Here is a 12,708-nt window from a genome sequence, read left to right on the forward strand (position 1 = left end):
ACACACTCAGCCCTCACACACACCGGCAAAAATTGTAGCCTAGTCAGAGCAGCCCCTAATATCCCTCACCAGGCCCAGCCCTAGCCTCAGCTCCTGTGCATACCAGTATGTGCAGCAGGCTGGTCCAGTCTGTCCCGCATTTCATTAGACTCTCAAACACATCAATGGGTGCTACAACCAACCTTACTATCCAGCCCACACTCACGCTGGCAGACACCACCACATGTCCAACCAGGCCCACCCAAATCCCTGGTTCTCATGCTCACTGGTGGGAGCTATAGCCCATCAGAGGGGTACCCATAGTTTTCCTACCAGGCCCACTCCCAGCCCCTGAGCTTGTATTTTCCAAGTGGTTCTGCAGTCTAACCTGACAAGACTTGCCCCTAGTCCTGGCACTTTCCAGCTGATGCTGCGACAGAACCCAACCAGCTTGAACCTTCTCTGGCTCATGCATACACCAGTGGATTGGATCGTTTAGTCCAGCCTGGCTCTCCCCTTTAACCCAGTACACATGCAGATCAGTGGGTTTTGTAGCTCTGCTCAGCTTGGTCTGCCCCCCAGTCCCAACTCTCACATTCACCAGCAAGAGCAGTGGCCCAACAGGGGAGCCCCCATTGCCTCCTACAATACTCACCCCTTCCTCCTCACCCCGCCCCCAATGGGTTTCACATGTGTTGGTAGGTGTTGTGGTCCAGACTGGCATGGCCCGCCTCACCCCAGCATTCATCAGCTGGTGCTACAACCTGGCTGTGCCTGGCTTTCCCTCAGTTCCAGCTCATGCTGGCAGGTGCTACAGCCTAGCACAGCCCGGCCAGCCCCCAGTCCTAATGTGAACTGGCTGCTGTTGTGGCCCGACCTGGCCTGTCCTGCACTCTGTCCTAGTTCTCACATCTACCAGTAGGTGCTATGAACTGACCAGACCAGTCCGCCCTCAGGTCTGACCCAACTATATGCCGGCGGGTACTGTAACCTGGCCTAGTCTGCAGCCTCGGTTCTTGCACTCACCAGCAGAGATTACATCCTGACAGAGGAGTTCCTCAAGCTCCTCTATCAGACCACCTCCCTATCACAGTTCTCATGTACACTGGTTTGTGGTTGGCACAGCCTGACTTGGCCTACCTCTTGTCCTGGCAGGTACAGCAGCCAGGTACAGTAGCCTTGCTCGGCCTGCCCACACCTAACCCTACCATCTTACCATTGAGTATCACAGCCCAGCTCTGCCTGGCCCATCACCAGACCCGGCTCTCATGTGGTTTCCCCAGGACCTAGCCCAGCTTCTTGGTACTCCACACACTCTGGCTCTTGTGAGCGCCAGCGGGTACTGAAGGCCAAACTACTCCTTAACCCTTAGGCTTGAAAAGAATAAATTCATTGATTAATTTTGGAGAGTGAATGATTCCCACACATGTGATAGGAGTTAATGGAGAAAGAAAATCACTAGAAAAGTCTAGAAATAATTGGCCTACACATTCTGGAGAAATAAGACAAATGACCCACACATGTTCTCTGAAAAGGTAATTGAATCTAGAAGTAATGGCATGTTCTCCAATGAACCAGCACTCACGCATGCACGCTGGCTGTCACTTTCAGGGTTGCGTTTTCAGGAAGAGCAGAGAAAACTTCAAGAAACAAGCCTTTACATAGGCTTATTAAAACTGGTTTTATTTCAGAACACAATCATTTTCTTACTTTAATTCAACAGATACCTGAAATTTCACAAGCTTTGGTCACCATAAACTAGGTTCCAAATCTTAATCTTCCCCCTAACAGTTCTTGAATCCCAACTGCTGATTCTAAGTATCTCTCATTATGAAATATGTGTCATGCATGTAACAACTAAAGTGTATTTTCACACACCAAACACTTGCTTTCCATGCGTTATTTCACTTAACCCTCAAAATATGTCGATGTCTTCACAATGTTAGTAGGGTAGCTTCATATTTTTCTATGATCTTGATCAATTTATATAATATTACTACCCACCAGTGTTCAGTAAAATTGCCTGGGCCTGCTACTGTGTATGTGTGTCTGTATCTGTTTCATGTTTATTTGTTTTTTTTTTTTTTTTTTAATTTTTTTTATTAATTATTATGCATTATGTGACAGTTTCATATGCTCTGGGAATCCCCCCACCCCTCCCCACACCCCTCCCCCCTGGTGGATTCCTCCACCTTGATGCAGTATTTTCATGTTTATTTGTTTGAAAGGCAACGCAAGAGATCTTTCAAGCATTGAGTCACTTCCTAAATGAGGAATGAGGCAGCTGAAGGGAGAAGCCAGTAACTCCGCCTGAGTGTCCCCTGTGGGTAGCAGAGACCACCCACTTGAGACACCTGCTGTCTCTAAAGGTGTGCAGGCACTCCACAACGGGCTGTGGGCATCCCCGCTGGCATCTTACCTGTGCCAAATGCCTGCCTCTGTTTTGTTTTTTAACTGAAAATCTTTGACCACCTTTTCAGTTTCTCCTATTATTTTTTGTTATGGTATTTTTCTTGAAGTAACTGTTAAGTTTGTATTAAAAATCAATACTTTATATTTGCAGCCATATTAATATGAAAATATTTTATTATTTTCCATATCTAGTATGTCTCTTTTAATATTAAATTTACTAAAGGATTAGCCATGTAAATATTTGAGACCCAGCCTTTGGTTTGTTGATTTTAGTGGAGTAGTTGCTATGGTTTCTCCTCTGATCCTGCATTATCCTAACTTACTCCCACATTCTCAGCTTTTTATTCTTGCTCCTTTATTTTTGAGTTAAAAGGTTAATTCATTATTTTAATACTATCATTTTAATGTATTTTAAAACTATGGCTTTTCCTCTAACCACTTCATATAGGTTATAATATATAGCGCTCTCAATTACTTTTTTCAAGATTTATTTATTTTTATTGGAAAGTCAGATATACAGGGAGGAAGATCTTCCATTTGCTAATTCACTCTCCAAGAGGCCAAAATGGCCAGAACTGAGCCAATCTGAATCCAGGAGCCAGGAACTTCCTCCAGGTCTCCCACACAGATGCAGGGTCCCAAGGTTTTGGGCTGTCCTTGGCTGCTTTCCCAGGCCACAAGCAGGGAACTGGATGGGAAGCAGGGCCACCAGGACTTGAACCAGTGTCCATATGGGATCCTAGCACATTCTAGGCGAGGACCTTAGCCACTAAGCTACTGCACTGGGCCCTCAATTATTTTTAAGAGTATACAGCTTTTATCCCCTTTAGCCCATGTGTTTTATTTCTTAAGAGTGTAGATTAAGGACAGTTTGATCATTTTATTGCTTTATAGTCAGTGATATGTATGGTTTAATCTTTTTCAACATTTTTTCATTTACCTTCTCAATCCATTTTTGCTAATAGTCCATGTGAATTTGATAATATGGTAATTTTTCTATTTTGAATACCAGATAGTGTTGGTATACGTATGACTAATCTTGTTAACCATATACTTCAAATCTGTCTCTTCAATATGTTTTGTCCATGTGATCTCTGAATTGCTGAGACAGGCATTTTAAAATCCTCACTGTGAGATGTATTGAAGCCCTTATCCAGGACCTAGCGCAATGACTCTACTGGCTAATCCTCCACCTTCAAGGGCCAGCATCCCCTACGGGTGCCAGTTAGTGTCCTAGCTGCTCAGCTTTTTGTTCAGCAGGAGCCTGGGAGAGCACCAGAGGCTGGCCCTACACCCATATGGGAGACCCCAAAGGAGCTCCTGGCTCCTGGTTTCAGATTTGCTCAGCTCCGACCTTTACGACCACTTGGGGAGCAAAACCAGCAGGTGGCAGATCTTTCTCTCTTCTCTATAATCTGCCTTTGCAATAAAAATAAATCTTTTTTTAAAGCCTTTATCAAAAATCCTAGCATGTGTATTTGTGTTAAGTACATTCACATGTGTATACCTGCATTCAGTGAAAGCAATTTGCAAACATTTCTGAATGGGTCACTGCTGTGATTAATATGATCTGTGGCATTAATATGCCCTACTTCTAGTGCAATATATATTTTTAAACCTACACTTTTCTACACTTGATCTTAGTCAAAAGGCTGAGGAGCGACACCTACACCTTTCTGTGATGACATCTATGTCCTCCTCCTGAATACAGCAGCTCTAACTTGTTTTACTCCCTTCTCTCACCTTTCATGTTAACATCCTTTGGAAGTTGAATCCCACCCAGGGGGGTTTAATTTTTTAGAACTGAACTTACACTTTACCAGGTACCGAGCAACCTTTGCTTCTGGTAATCCCACATCTTCCTTGAAGTCTTGTTGGAATGCAATTCTCATAACTCAGAGAGGGTCTAACTATGCTAAATGACAGTGGGACTGGATACAGTTTCATTGTATTTCTTCCTAGATTTCTTAAAATAATGCTTCATTGTCTTATGTGCAGTGCACTTAAAAACACCTGATACAAACTTGTTTCCTTTGTAAACATTTTGTGTGTCTTTGTAACTTTGTCATTGAGCTCTTTTTCTGAAACATCTCTGTGTATTCCGGTGAAGGTCCTTCTCCTGCGTGCTCAGCATTTACCAAGACCTTGCAGGTCTGGGGATGGATGGCTACATGGATTTAGCTCCTGTGACATCACCCTCCTCGTACCATTTTCTTGTGACTTTGGTTGTACACTAGACAATGGTAAGAAACACCATCATCAAAGATCACGATTTGTGTGGACCCTGGAGTGGGCTCTGCACACTTATTCCCTAGACCTGCATTTCATTTCTAACATTTCTCTTGATTCCTTCCTTCTCAAATTTCTCATTCTGCTAGGTAAGTGTGGGGACCATCTGAATATCTCCTCCACTTCACTTACCCTGCCTCTCCTATTTTTCATGTTTTTATGCATCCTTTCCTTCGGTGTTAGGACATCTGGCTTGAGCTCATTTAGTTACCCCTGGCTACATGTATCCCATTCTGGATTCAGCCCTTGTGGAATTTTCAAATCTCTCACATTTAAATTTCTGAGATTTTTAGTGACGTGTCTCCGAGGACATCAGGTATGCTTACTCTGAGGCCTCTCCTGTTAACACTGCTGCTTCGTGGTCTACTCTTTGGTGCGTCTGATTCTGTTGGCTCATTTTATACTGACTCTGGTAATGTGTGCTTATCTTTGTACTGGGGAGTTATTTTGCTGCAGTGGACCTGTGGTCAGAGAGATAATTGAACTTGGAAGAAATGAGAGCGATTAAGTCTTTTCAGCATTGCAGCTCCCAGTTGCCTGGTTCCTCTTCCTGCCTCTCTGAACCAAGTGGCCACTGCTGGGGTCAAACACTTCTGTGACCGTTTAAGTTCCCCCCCTCCCCCGCTGGACAGAAACCACGGATCACTGGTTGGTTCACTTCTACTGTCAAAGTTCTCTATTACATACTTCATACTTATTCCATCTGCCACCTTTTTTGTCAATTTTTGTTTATCGCTTCCAAAAGTTTATGGTGGAAGATGGGAAGAATGTGGCATATAGTCATTTGTAATACACTGGAAATAAGAAATTTGCACAGCCCACAATGATGGACATATGACTATTTATGAAGAACTGTACTACAGTAATAATATAAGGGAATTCAGTGGTGGGGGAGACTTGGGGTGGGAGTAGGGGAAATCCCAGACAGGACCTATGGAACTGTATCAAATAATAATAATCAATCAATCAATAAAAAAAAATTTGCACAGGACTCAGAATTTCCCTATTGCCAACATCAAGTATTATGTATTATGTATCAAGTATTAATCTAAGCATTATTACATGTATTTTCTCAATTATCTTGTATCAGTAAACATTAGTATCATTCTGAATTGTAAGATAAGGAAACACTAATTTAAAAATTTAGCCTACAAAATAGTGCTGGGGTGTAATGGATTGAATCGCCATCCTGGAGTGTCAGATCAAGTCCCAGCTACTCTGCTGTTGATCAAGCTTCCTGCTCAACCACCTGGAAAGGCTTGGGCTTCTGCCACATGTGTGGCTAGCCAGGGTGGAGTTCCTGGCTGTCGGCTTTGGCCTGACTCAGGCCTGGATTTTACCACCCTTGGGGAATGGAACCCATGGATAGAAGAAGAATCTCACGTTCTTCCCTCCCCCCTCTTCCTCTGGCTCTGCCTTTCAAACAAGCAAAGGTTTCGGGGAAAAGAAACTTTGCCTCATTATACTACTAAAGGAGTCCAGAACCAGGTTAAACACCAGAGGGTCTATCTCAGGAACCTACATTCTTTATGAATCTACTACACAATGATGTGGCCAGATTTTAGAAATACATCATCCTCTGCCCCAAAGTGACTCTACTGTGGTATAACGGACTATATTTCCTCCATCAACTCAATCTAAATGATTTACTCACACCTATGACATATTATTATCTTCTTATGCCAGGAAGAATTTTTTTGTTGTTTTTCTTTGTTTTATTTTGCTTCTGTAATCTTTGCAAATTTACTTTTTCCTCACTATAAATGATTTGCATATATTAACCCAGAAAAAAAATCTCTTATTCCTATTTCCCTTCCAAACATATCCCTACAACCATAAACTCCAAGCAATAAGTTTCCTTTATATTTAAAATAAAAAAAGGTTTGCCTTTTTTCCTCTAGGCTGAGGGTTGCCATTCAAGCTGTGCCATAGCTCTCCTGCTAATTCTAAAAGTGTAGCTTTTTGTAGATATGCTATGTCTAGGGAGAGAATCATTTAGGAGCAGTTTCCATTTTCTAAAGCCTTGATACTAATGTGGGAAAAAAAGTTATGAAAACCAGAATATTCTAACATACATGAAGAAATGTTAAGTATTTAACAGACACAAACTAAATCCTACAGAAAGGCAAAATCACGATCGTTGCCATCATGTAGCAGGGCGAAGTGAACACACCTGTTCCGTGTTCATCATTCCACACACCGGGCTTTCCACATGCAGGTTCTCAAGTCAGCAGCCATGCCACACGAGACAAGACAGTTCTAGAGAGAAATGATCTAAAGATTATCTCTAGAGAGAAAATTCAGGTCATTTACAGTCCAATCCTGGGATTGGAATTTTCTTTAGAACAACCATTGCCCAGGGTTATATTTGTGGTATACCTGAACTCTGTTTCACATTCCTTCCTGGCCTAAACCATTTGATGCATTGGAAAATAAAAATCCCACAGACCAGAAAAGTAAGGCTTGCACAAAGTCAAAATATTGCTGCCAAGGGAGAAAGTGAGCTGCTGTCTCCAGACACCTTCTGTGCAGAGCGTTCAGGACACTGATGGGGAAACTCAGAAGTATTTTCCTCCCTGACTTCTGGCAATTTGTAATTATCACCTTAGATTCATATAAAAAACAAATGAAATGATTTGTTTCTTTGTAGCCTTCATTTGTGCTATCCTTTTTTTTTTCCTGGATGCCTGTTCTCCTCTAGTCCCTGGATCTCTTCCCCTCTAAATTTTGAGCCAATTCCACACCCCCACCCATTTGCCCTCTTGAGAACAGTGGAGTAGTGTCTAAGTGTACATACACCAAAGACAATTACTAAAGAACATCTCAAGTTCTGTAGCTTTATTTTGTTATTTCTGGGGTTGGCTATCTGAAGCAAAATTCACTGTATTGATCAACAGTCTCTTTAATGGAACTATATAAAATACTTATTAATTATGAAATGAGTTCCTAGCCAAAGGGCCTGGGATTATTATCATCTTACTTGATGGCCATTCTCTAGACTGTAGTTGGAAAAATAAGAGCTCCTTGCATTCTTGGGAAAACTTCAGATCCGATAGGTGACAAGAACGGGAACTTCTTAATGCTGGAAAATAGTTTGACAAGCATAAATGATCAATGTGAATTCACCAAGTCCATTTTTGAGTTTCTATATCAAACATTTCCAAGTTATTTTCACATTCTCCTTTTGACCATCTCAAGTGTATCCTGCTCTGTGCTACCAAATAGTGGTTAAGCTAATCTCTAGCCACATAGCTTTATCCTTATTGTTAAACCTCCCGAAGTCAGAGTTGCCCATCAAAAAGAGATGTTTAATGAAAGGTACTTCAACGTTTCTGAGAGCATTGATGTGAAGTATCACAAACACCCTCTGGTAGGAAAATAAGGTATTTGCCAGAGACTTTTCAGGCCTTTTTGAGTACTACTTACAGACATTACAAAGTCTTTTGGTTTTTGTATCATTTTCTCTACCCAGTGAGCTATAATAGCAGATATTCTAAGAGTCTACAGAAACAAAAGTCCCGGAAGTAAACTGCAGGAATGCTTGATTGCGTGGCGTTTTGGAATAAAGGGATAGGATTTGGCACATTGGTTAAAGAAGGTCTTGCTGCTCTAACGCCAGATATGTGATCCTCAAATCCCCAGAGATCCATGAAAGTCCTGCTTTTGGGAAAAGGGGCCATGGCATTTGATCTGCATAATTCAACTACAGCAGCCAAGTGTAGAGGGCAAAATGTTTCTTTATATCTAGTAATTACCCAAAGCAATGGTACCTTTCTTATTAAACACTGATATTCTTTTGCTAACTCGTAGTTTATCCCACAGAGATTTCATCCTTATTTCCCAACTACAGTCCTGTGTTTGAATTGTAAGTGCCCAAATTTAATTGTATTTAATCTAACTTTTCCATCAGCATTAGCAATTTCACCCAGCTTTAAAGTAAATCACTTGTCTAAAAAAGTCATGACAAAACATGATCTTTTGTAGGTTTCTATAAATATGCCACAGTGTATTCACCCATCCTGGAAAACATACCAGTCTCAACAACATCTGACCCCTGACTTAGGCCAAGACCATTTTTATAATTGCAAAGCACTGCGAATCTAGTATTTAAAGCTCTACCCAAATACCAAATGGTTTGTTCCTTCTTTTATCCTTGTTTAAAATGCTGGCAAAAGCTAGCATTTCTCCAGCATCTCAAACCAGGTGGGGAATCTGCATTCCAAACTCAGTGCTCTAACTACAGAGACTTACTGGCTGAACTGAAGCTCCCCAGTGTACTACTGAACTATCTACCACTCTCAAGCTGAGTCTTTTTTTTTTTTTTTTAAAGATTGAATCATTTTTATCAGAAAGGCAGATTTACAAAAAGAAGGATGGGCCCGGCAGCATGGCCTAGCGGCTAAAGTCCTCGCCTTGAACGCCCCGGGATCCCATATGGGCGCCGGTTTGGGACCCTGCACCCGCGTGGGAGACCTGGAAGAGGTTCCTGGTTCCCGGCTTCGGATCGGCACAGCACCGGCCATTGCGGTCACTTGGGGAGTGAATCATCGGATGGAAGATCTTCCTCTCTGTCTCTCCTCCTCTCTGTATATATGACTTTGTAATAAAAATAAATAAATCTTAAAAAAAAAATAAAAGGAGAGAGAAAGATTTTTCTATCTACTGGTTCACTCCCCAAGTAGCCACAAAGGCCAGAGCTGAGCAGATCCTAAGCTAGGAGCCAAGAGCTTCTTCCAGGTCTCCTAAGCCGGTATAGGGTCCTAAAGCTTTGGGCTATCTTCCACTACTTTCCCAGGCTGTAACCAGGGAGCTGGATGGGAAGTGGAGCAGCTAGCACACAAACAACTGCCCATATGGAATCCCGATGCTTAAAGGAGGTAGATTAGCCAATTGAGCCATTGTGCCAAGCCCTCTGAGTCTCTAATGAAGTGATTTAACTGGGCCAATAATTATAAATAGTAGTTTAAAGATTATTCTGTACTAAAGGAACAATAAAAAGTTAAGGAAAATACCCATTGCAGTATTTGAATCTTCCACCTCAACAATCAATGTTGTAGTGCGCATAACAAACTTTAAGTTACACAAAAGTATTTCTTATTAAGGAGTCTTTGTGAAAGAACATCAAGATTCTGCCCTATTGAGAGGATGAAGAAGATATAAGAAGGTAAAAGAAATCGAGGCACAAGGCTATACAGGCCAAAGAGCTATGCAATCAGGTGTTAATTGTACAAAGAACAAAGCCTTAAGAATTGAAAGAACGGGCCAGTTGCTAAAGTCAATCGCCTTGAACATGCTGGGATCCCATATGATCACCGGTTCTAATCCTGACAGCCCCACTTCCCTTCTAGCTCCCTGCTTGTGACCTGGGAAAGCAGTCAAGAACGGCCCAAAGTCTTGGAATCCTGCACCCACATGGGAGAGTGTTGTGGGCTAAAGAGTTGATTAGCGCTGGTTGGCCAGGGCAGGAACAGGAACTGGGCTTGTGGCTAAAAACACCTAGACTAATTGGACTCATCTGTATCCAATATCCTGGGTAAATGAGGACGTGGGGGAAGGAGTATATGAGGAGAGGTGAAGGAGCAATAGAGCAAGACTTCGCAGACTTCTCCCATCACTGGTGTCCTGTAGGTGCTTCATCCCAGACCCTGTCCCTGTCCACGTTACTGGCTCTGCTGGTTAGAGCAGGAGACCTGGAGGAAATTCCTGGCTCCTGGCTTTGGATCTGCTCAGTACCAGCCATTACAGTCACTTGGGGAGGGAATCATCGGACGGAGGATCTTCCTCTTTGTCCTCCTCTCTGTATATCTGACTTTCCAATAAAAATAAATGAACCTTAAAAAAATTTAAAAGACTGCCATTAATTAGAACAGGATAAAATGATTTCTCACATTGAGGTTTAAGGAACTGACAGGTTGACTACTGCTCCCCAGGCAGTCTAGAGAGCAACTATACTAAAACTCGGGAGAATATCAGAAAACATAGAAGAGAAATTTAAGACGTATTGCAAAGCAAATCTTCCAGGCTAAGCAACAGGAGGGGGTAATTTAAGAGTTTTTTGCCAGGTGATAGGTTAGGCTCAGAATGAGGATTTAGGACTTCTTTGCTCAATAAATAACAAATGATAGCTCTTGGGTTCCTAGTTGAGTCAACAGGCAAGACTTTAACAACCTGGAAAGATGAGACGGGGATCCAACCTTAGGGTCCCAGATTAGGACTTTCTGGGGTGTGACTACATATTTAAAAAACCTCCTTGACCTGCTAATTTTTTTTCCCACTAAAATGTTTTCACATTCATTTCATCTCTTTTGCTGGAAATTTTAGACTCTCAATTGAGTCATCTTCCCACAGTCTTTTGTCTAGTGGTCATTTGAGAAAAAGACAGGGAGAGACCTTAAAAATTTCTGGGAAGAAATGAAATCATAGTACATTTCATGCAATTTGAACTAGTGTAAAATTTTAATTCCTGTGTTATAAGTAAAATTGTTTTGTAAAAAAAATTGACTTAAAAGCTTTAATTGTGAATTGCTTATTGTCTTAACGTATGTTTTACTCAGTGAAAAGAAACCCACTAGCTGTTATGGGAATAAGTCCGCAGTCACGCAGACTGGTGTCTTCACAAATTCATTCTATCAACTTCTTGTATATCACACATTATTCTCCTCCCATCCTCAGATTCCTACCACAAAGCACCTGTGACAAGCTGGGATCTGAGGCACCCAGATTTGAGGACCTACGATGCAGATACCCCCAAAACCTGAGAGGAGGCAAGACTGCCTTCTCAGGCCCCACTTCCAACCTGGGCGCATTAGGAAACCTCGGAAGCACCGACAGCTTCACGCAGCGGAGCTGGAGGCTAATTCACCCGCGGAATGCAGAGCTGTAACAGGGGCTGCAGAAACAGCCGAGTAAGATGGGCCTTCATCTTCGGCTAAGGGGTCTTGGGGCAAAGGGCCTCTCACTAATTACTACTTGCGGTGGTTGTGTACTGAATTGCCATTTTTCAGGATGCTTAGCAGCATTGCGCACCTCTGCCCTTCTCGCGACACGATAATCAATTTGTTTAAAAATGTCCCATGGGACCCCGAGGCGGAATTTGACTTTAGTCACTGGCACGGAGGAAGGAAAGGGACAGTAGTGAGGTTAGGACTCCCAGAAAACAGACCTCTGCGCCAGACCCAGAACCTGGTGGACACGACTTTTGTGTTCAGCAAACAATGCTATCCCTAGGCAACGCCACAAGACCGCGAGTCGCTGCAGTCTGCAGCAGCCGCCACACCTCGGTCACATCCGGCCTAAATCAGCAACCGTTTGTTTTACAGCTCTTTCCGAAAAACTGAAGTGGCTCTGAAAAGAGCCTTTGGTGTAACGTAGATCTACCGTGTCCCTTGCGCACCCTTACTTGGAGCTGGTGTACTTGGTGACGGCCTTGGTGCCCTCGGACACGGCGTGCTTGGCCAGCTCGCCGGGCAGCAGCAGGCGCACGGCCGTCTGGATCTCCCGGGACGTGATGGTCGAGCGCTTGTTGTAGTGCGCCAGGCGCGACGCCTCGCCGGCGATGCGCTCGAAGATGTCGTTGACGAACGAATTCATGATGCCCATAGCCTTGGACGAGATGCCGGTGTCGGGGTGCACCTGCTTGAGCACCTTGTACACGTAGACGGAGTAGCTCTCCTTGCGGCTGCGCTTACGCTTCTTGCCATCCTTCTTCTGTACCTTTGTAACGGCTTTCTTCGATCCCTTCTTGGGAGCAGGAGCAGACTTCGCCGGATCCGGCATGATTCTGTTTCGTAAAGAAGCAGCAAACGACAAAAACGATCAGTCGACAACTGCAGTAAAGAAGACGGCCTACACGCTACTTATAGAGCCCGTATGTAAATGAAGGCTCGCACCGTACTGCTTTTTAATTGGCCCTTTTATCATAGTGATGTCACAAAGGGGGGGTGGAGACTGAGTCTGTAAGATTCTGGGCACGCGTTCCTAGTGGTCATTACAGTGAAAACTTGTGAGCCAATCAGAATGCGCTTTTTA

The 12,708-nt window shown here is 43.2% G+C and overlaps 1 protein-coding gene across 2 annotated transcripts; it reads right to left on the minus strand.

Annotated features, from left to right (window-relative positions):
• Window positions 1-1,527: 1,527 nt before the first annotated feature.
• Window positions 1,528-12,649, minus strand: LOC101517252 (histone H2B type 2-F). 2 transcript variants are annotated; one of them, XM_058660180.1, is made up of 3 exons: window positions 12,080-12,649; window positions 7,661-7,762; window positions 1,528-1,619 (listed from the first exon to the last, which is right to left on the minus strand). In XM_058660180.1, exons 1-2 carry the CDS (start codon window positions 12,454-12,456, stop codon window positions 7,675-7,677), a joined length of 465 nt encoding a protein of 154 aa, XP_058516163.1. In that variant the 5' UTR covers window positions 12,457-12,649; the 3' UTR covers window positions 1,528-1,619; window positions 7,661-7,674. The 2 variants fall into 2 exon arrangements, with proteins under 2 accessions (XP_058516163.1, XP_004588884.2); XM_004588827.3 differs by lacking the exon at window positions 1,528-1,619 and having other exon boundaries at window positions 7,504-7,762; window positions 12,080-12,645.
• Between the last annotated feature and the right edge of the window lie 59 nt (window positions 12,650-12,708).

Source organism: Ochotona princeps, chromosome 2 (genome assembly GCF_030435755.1).
Source record: "Ochotona princeps isolate mOchPri1 chromosome 2, mOchPri1.hap1, whole genome shotgun sequence".
Taxonomy (NCBI): Eukaryota; Metazoa; Chordata; class Mammalia; order Lagomorpha; family Ochotonidae; genus Ochotona; species Ochotona princeps.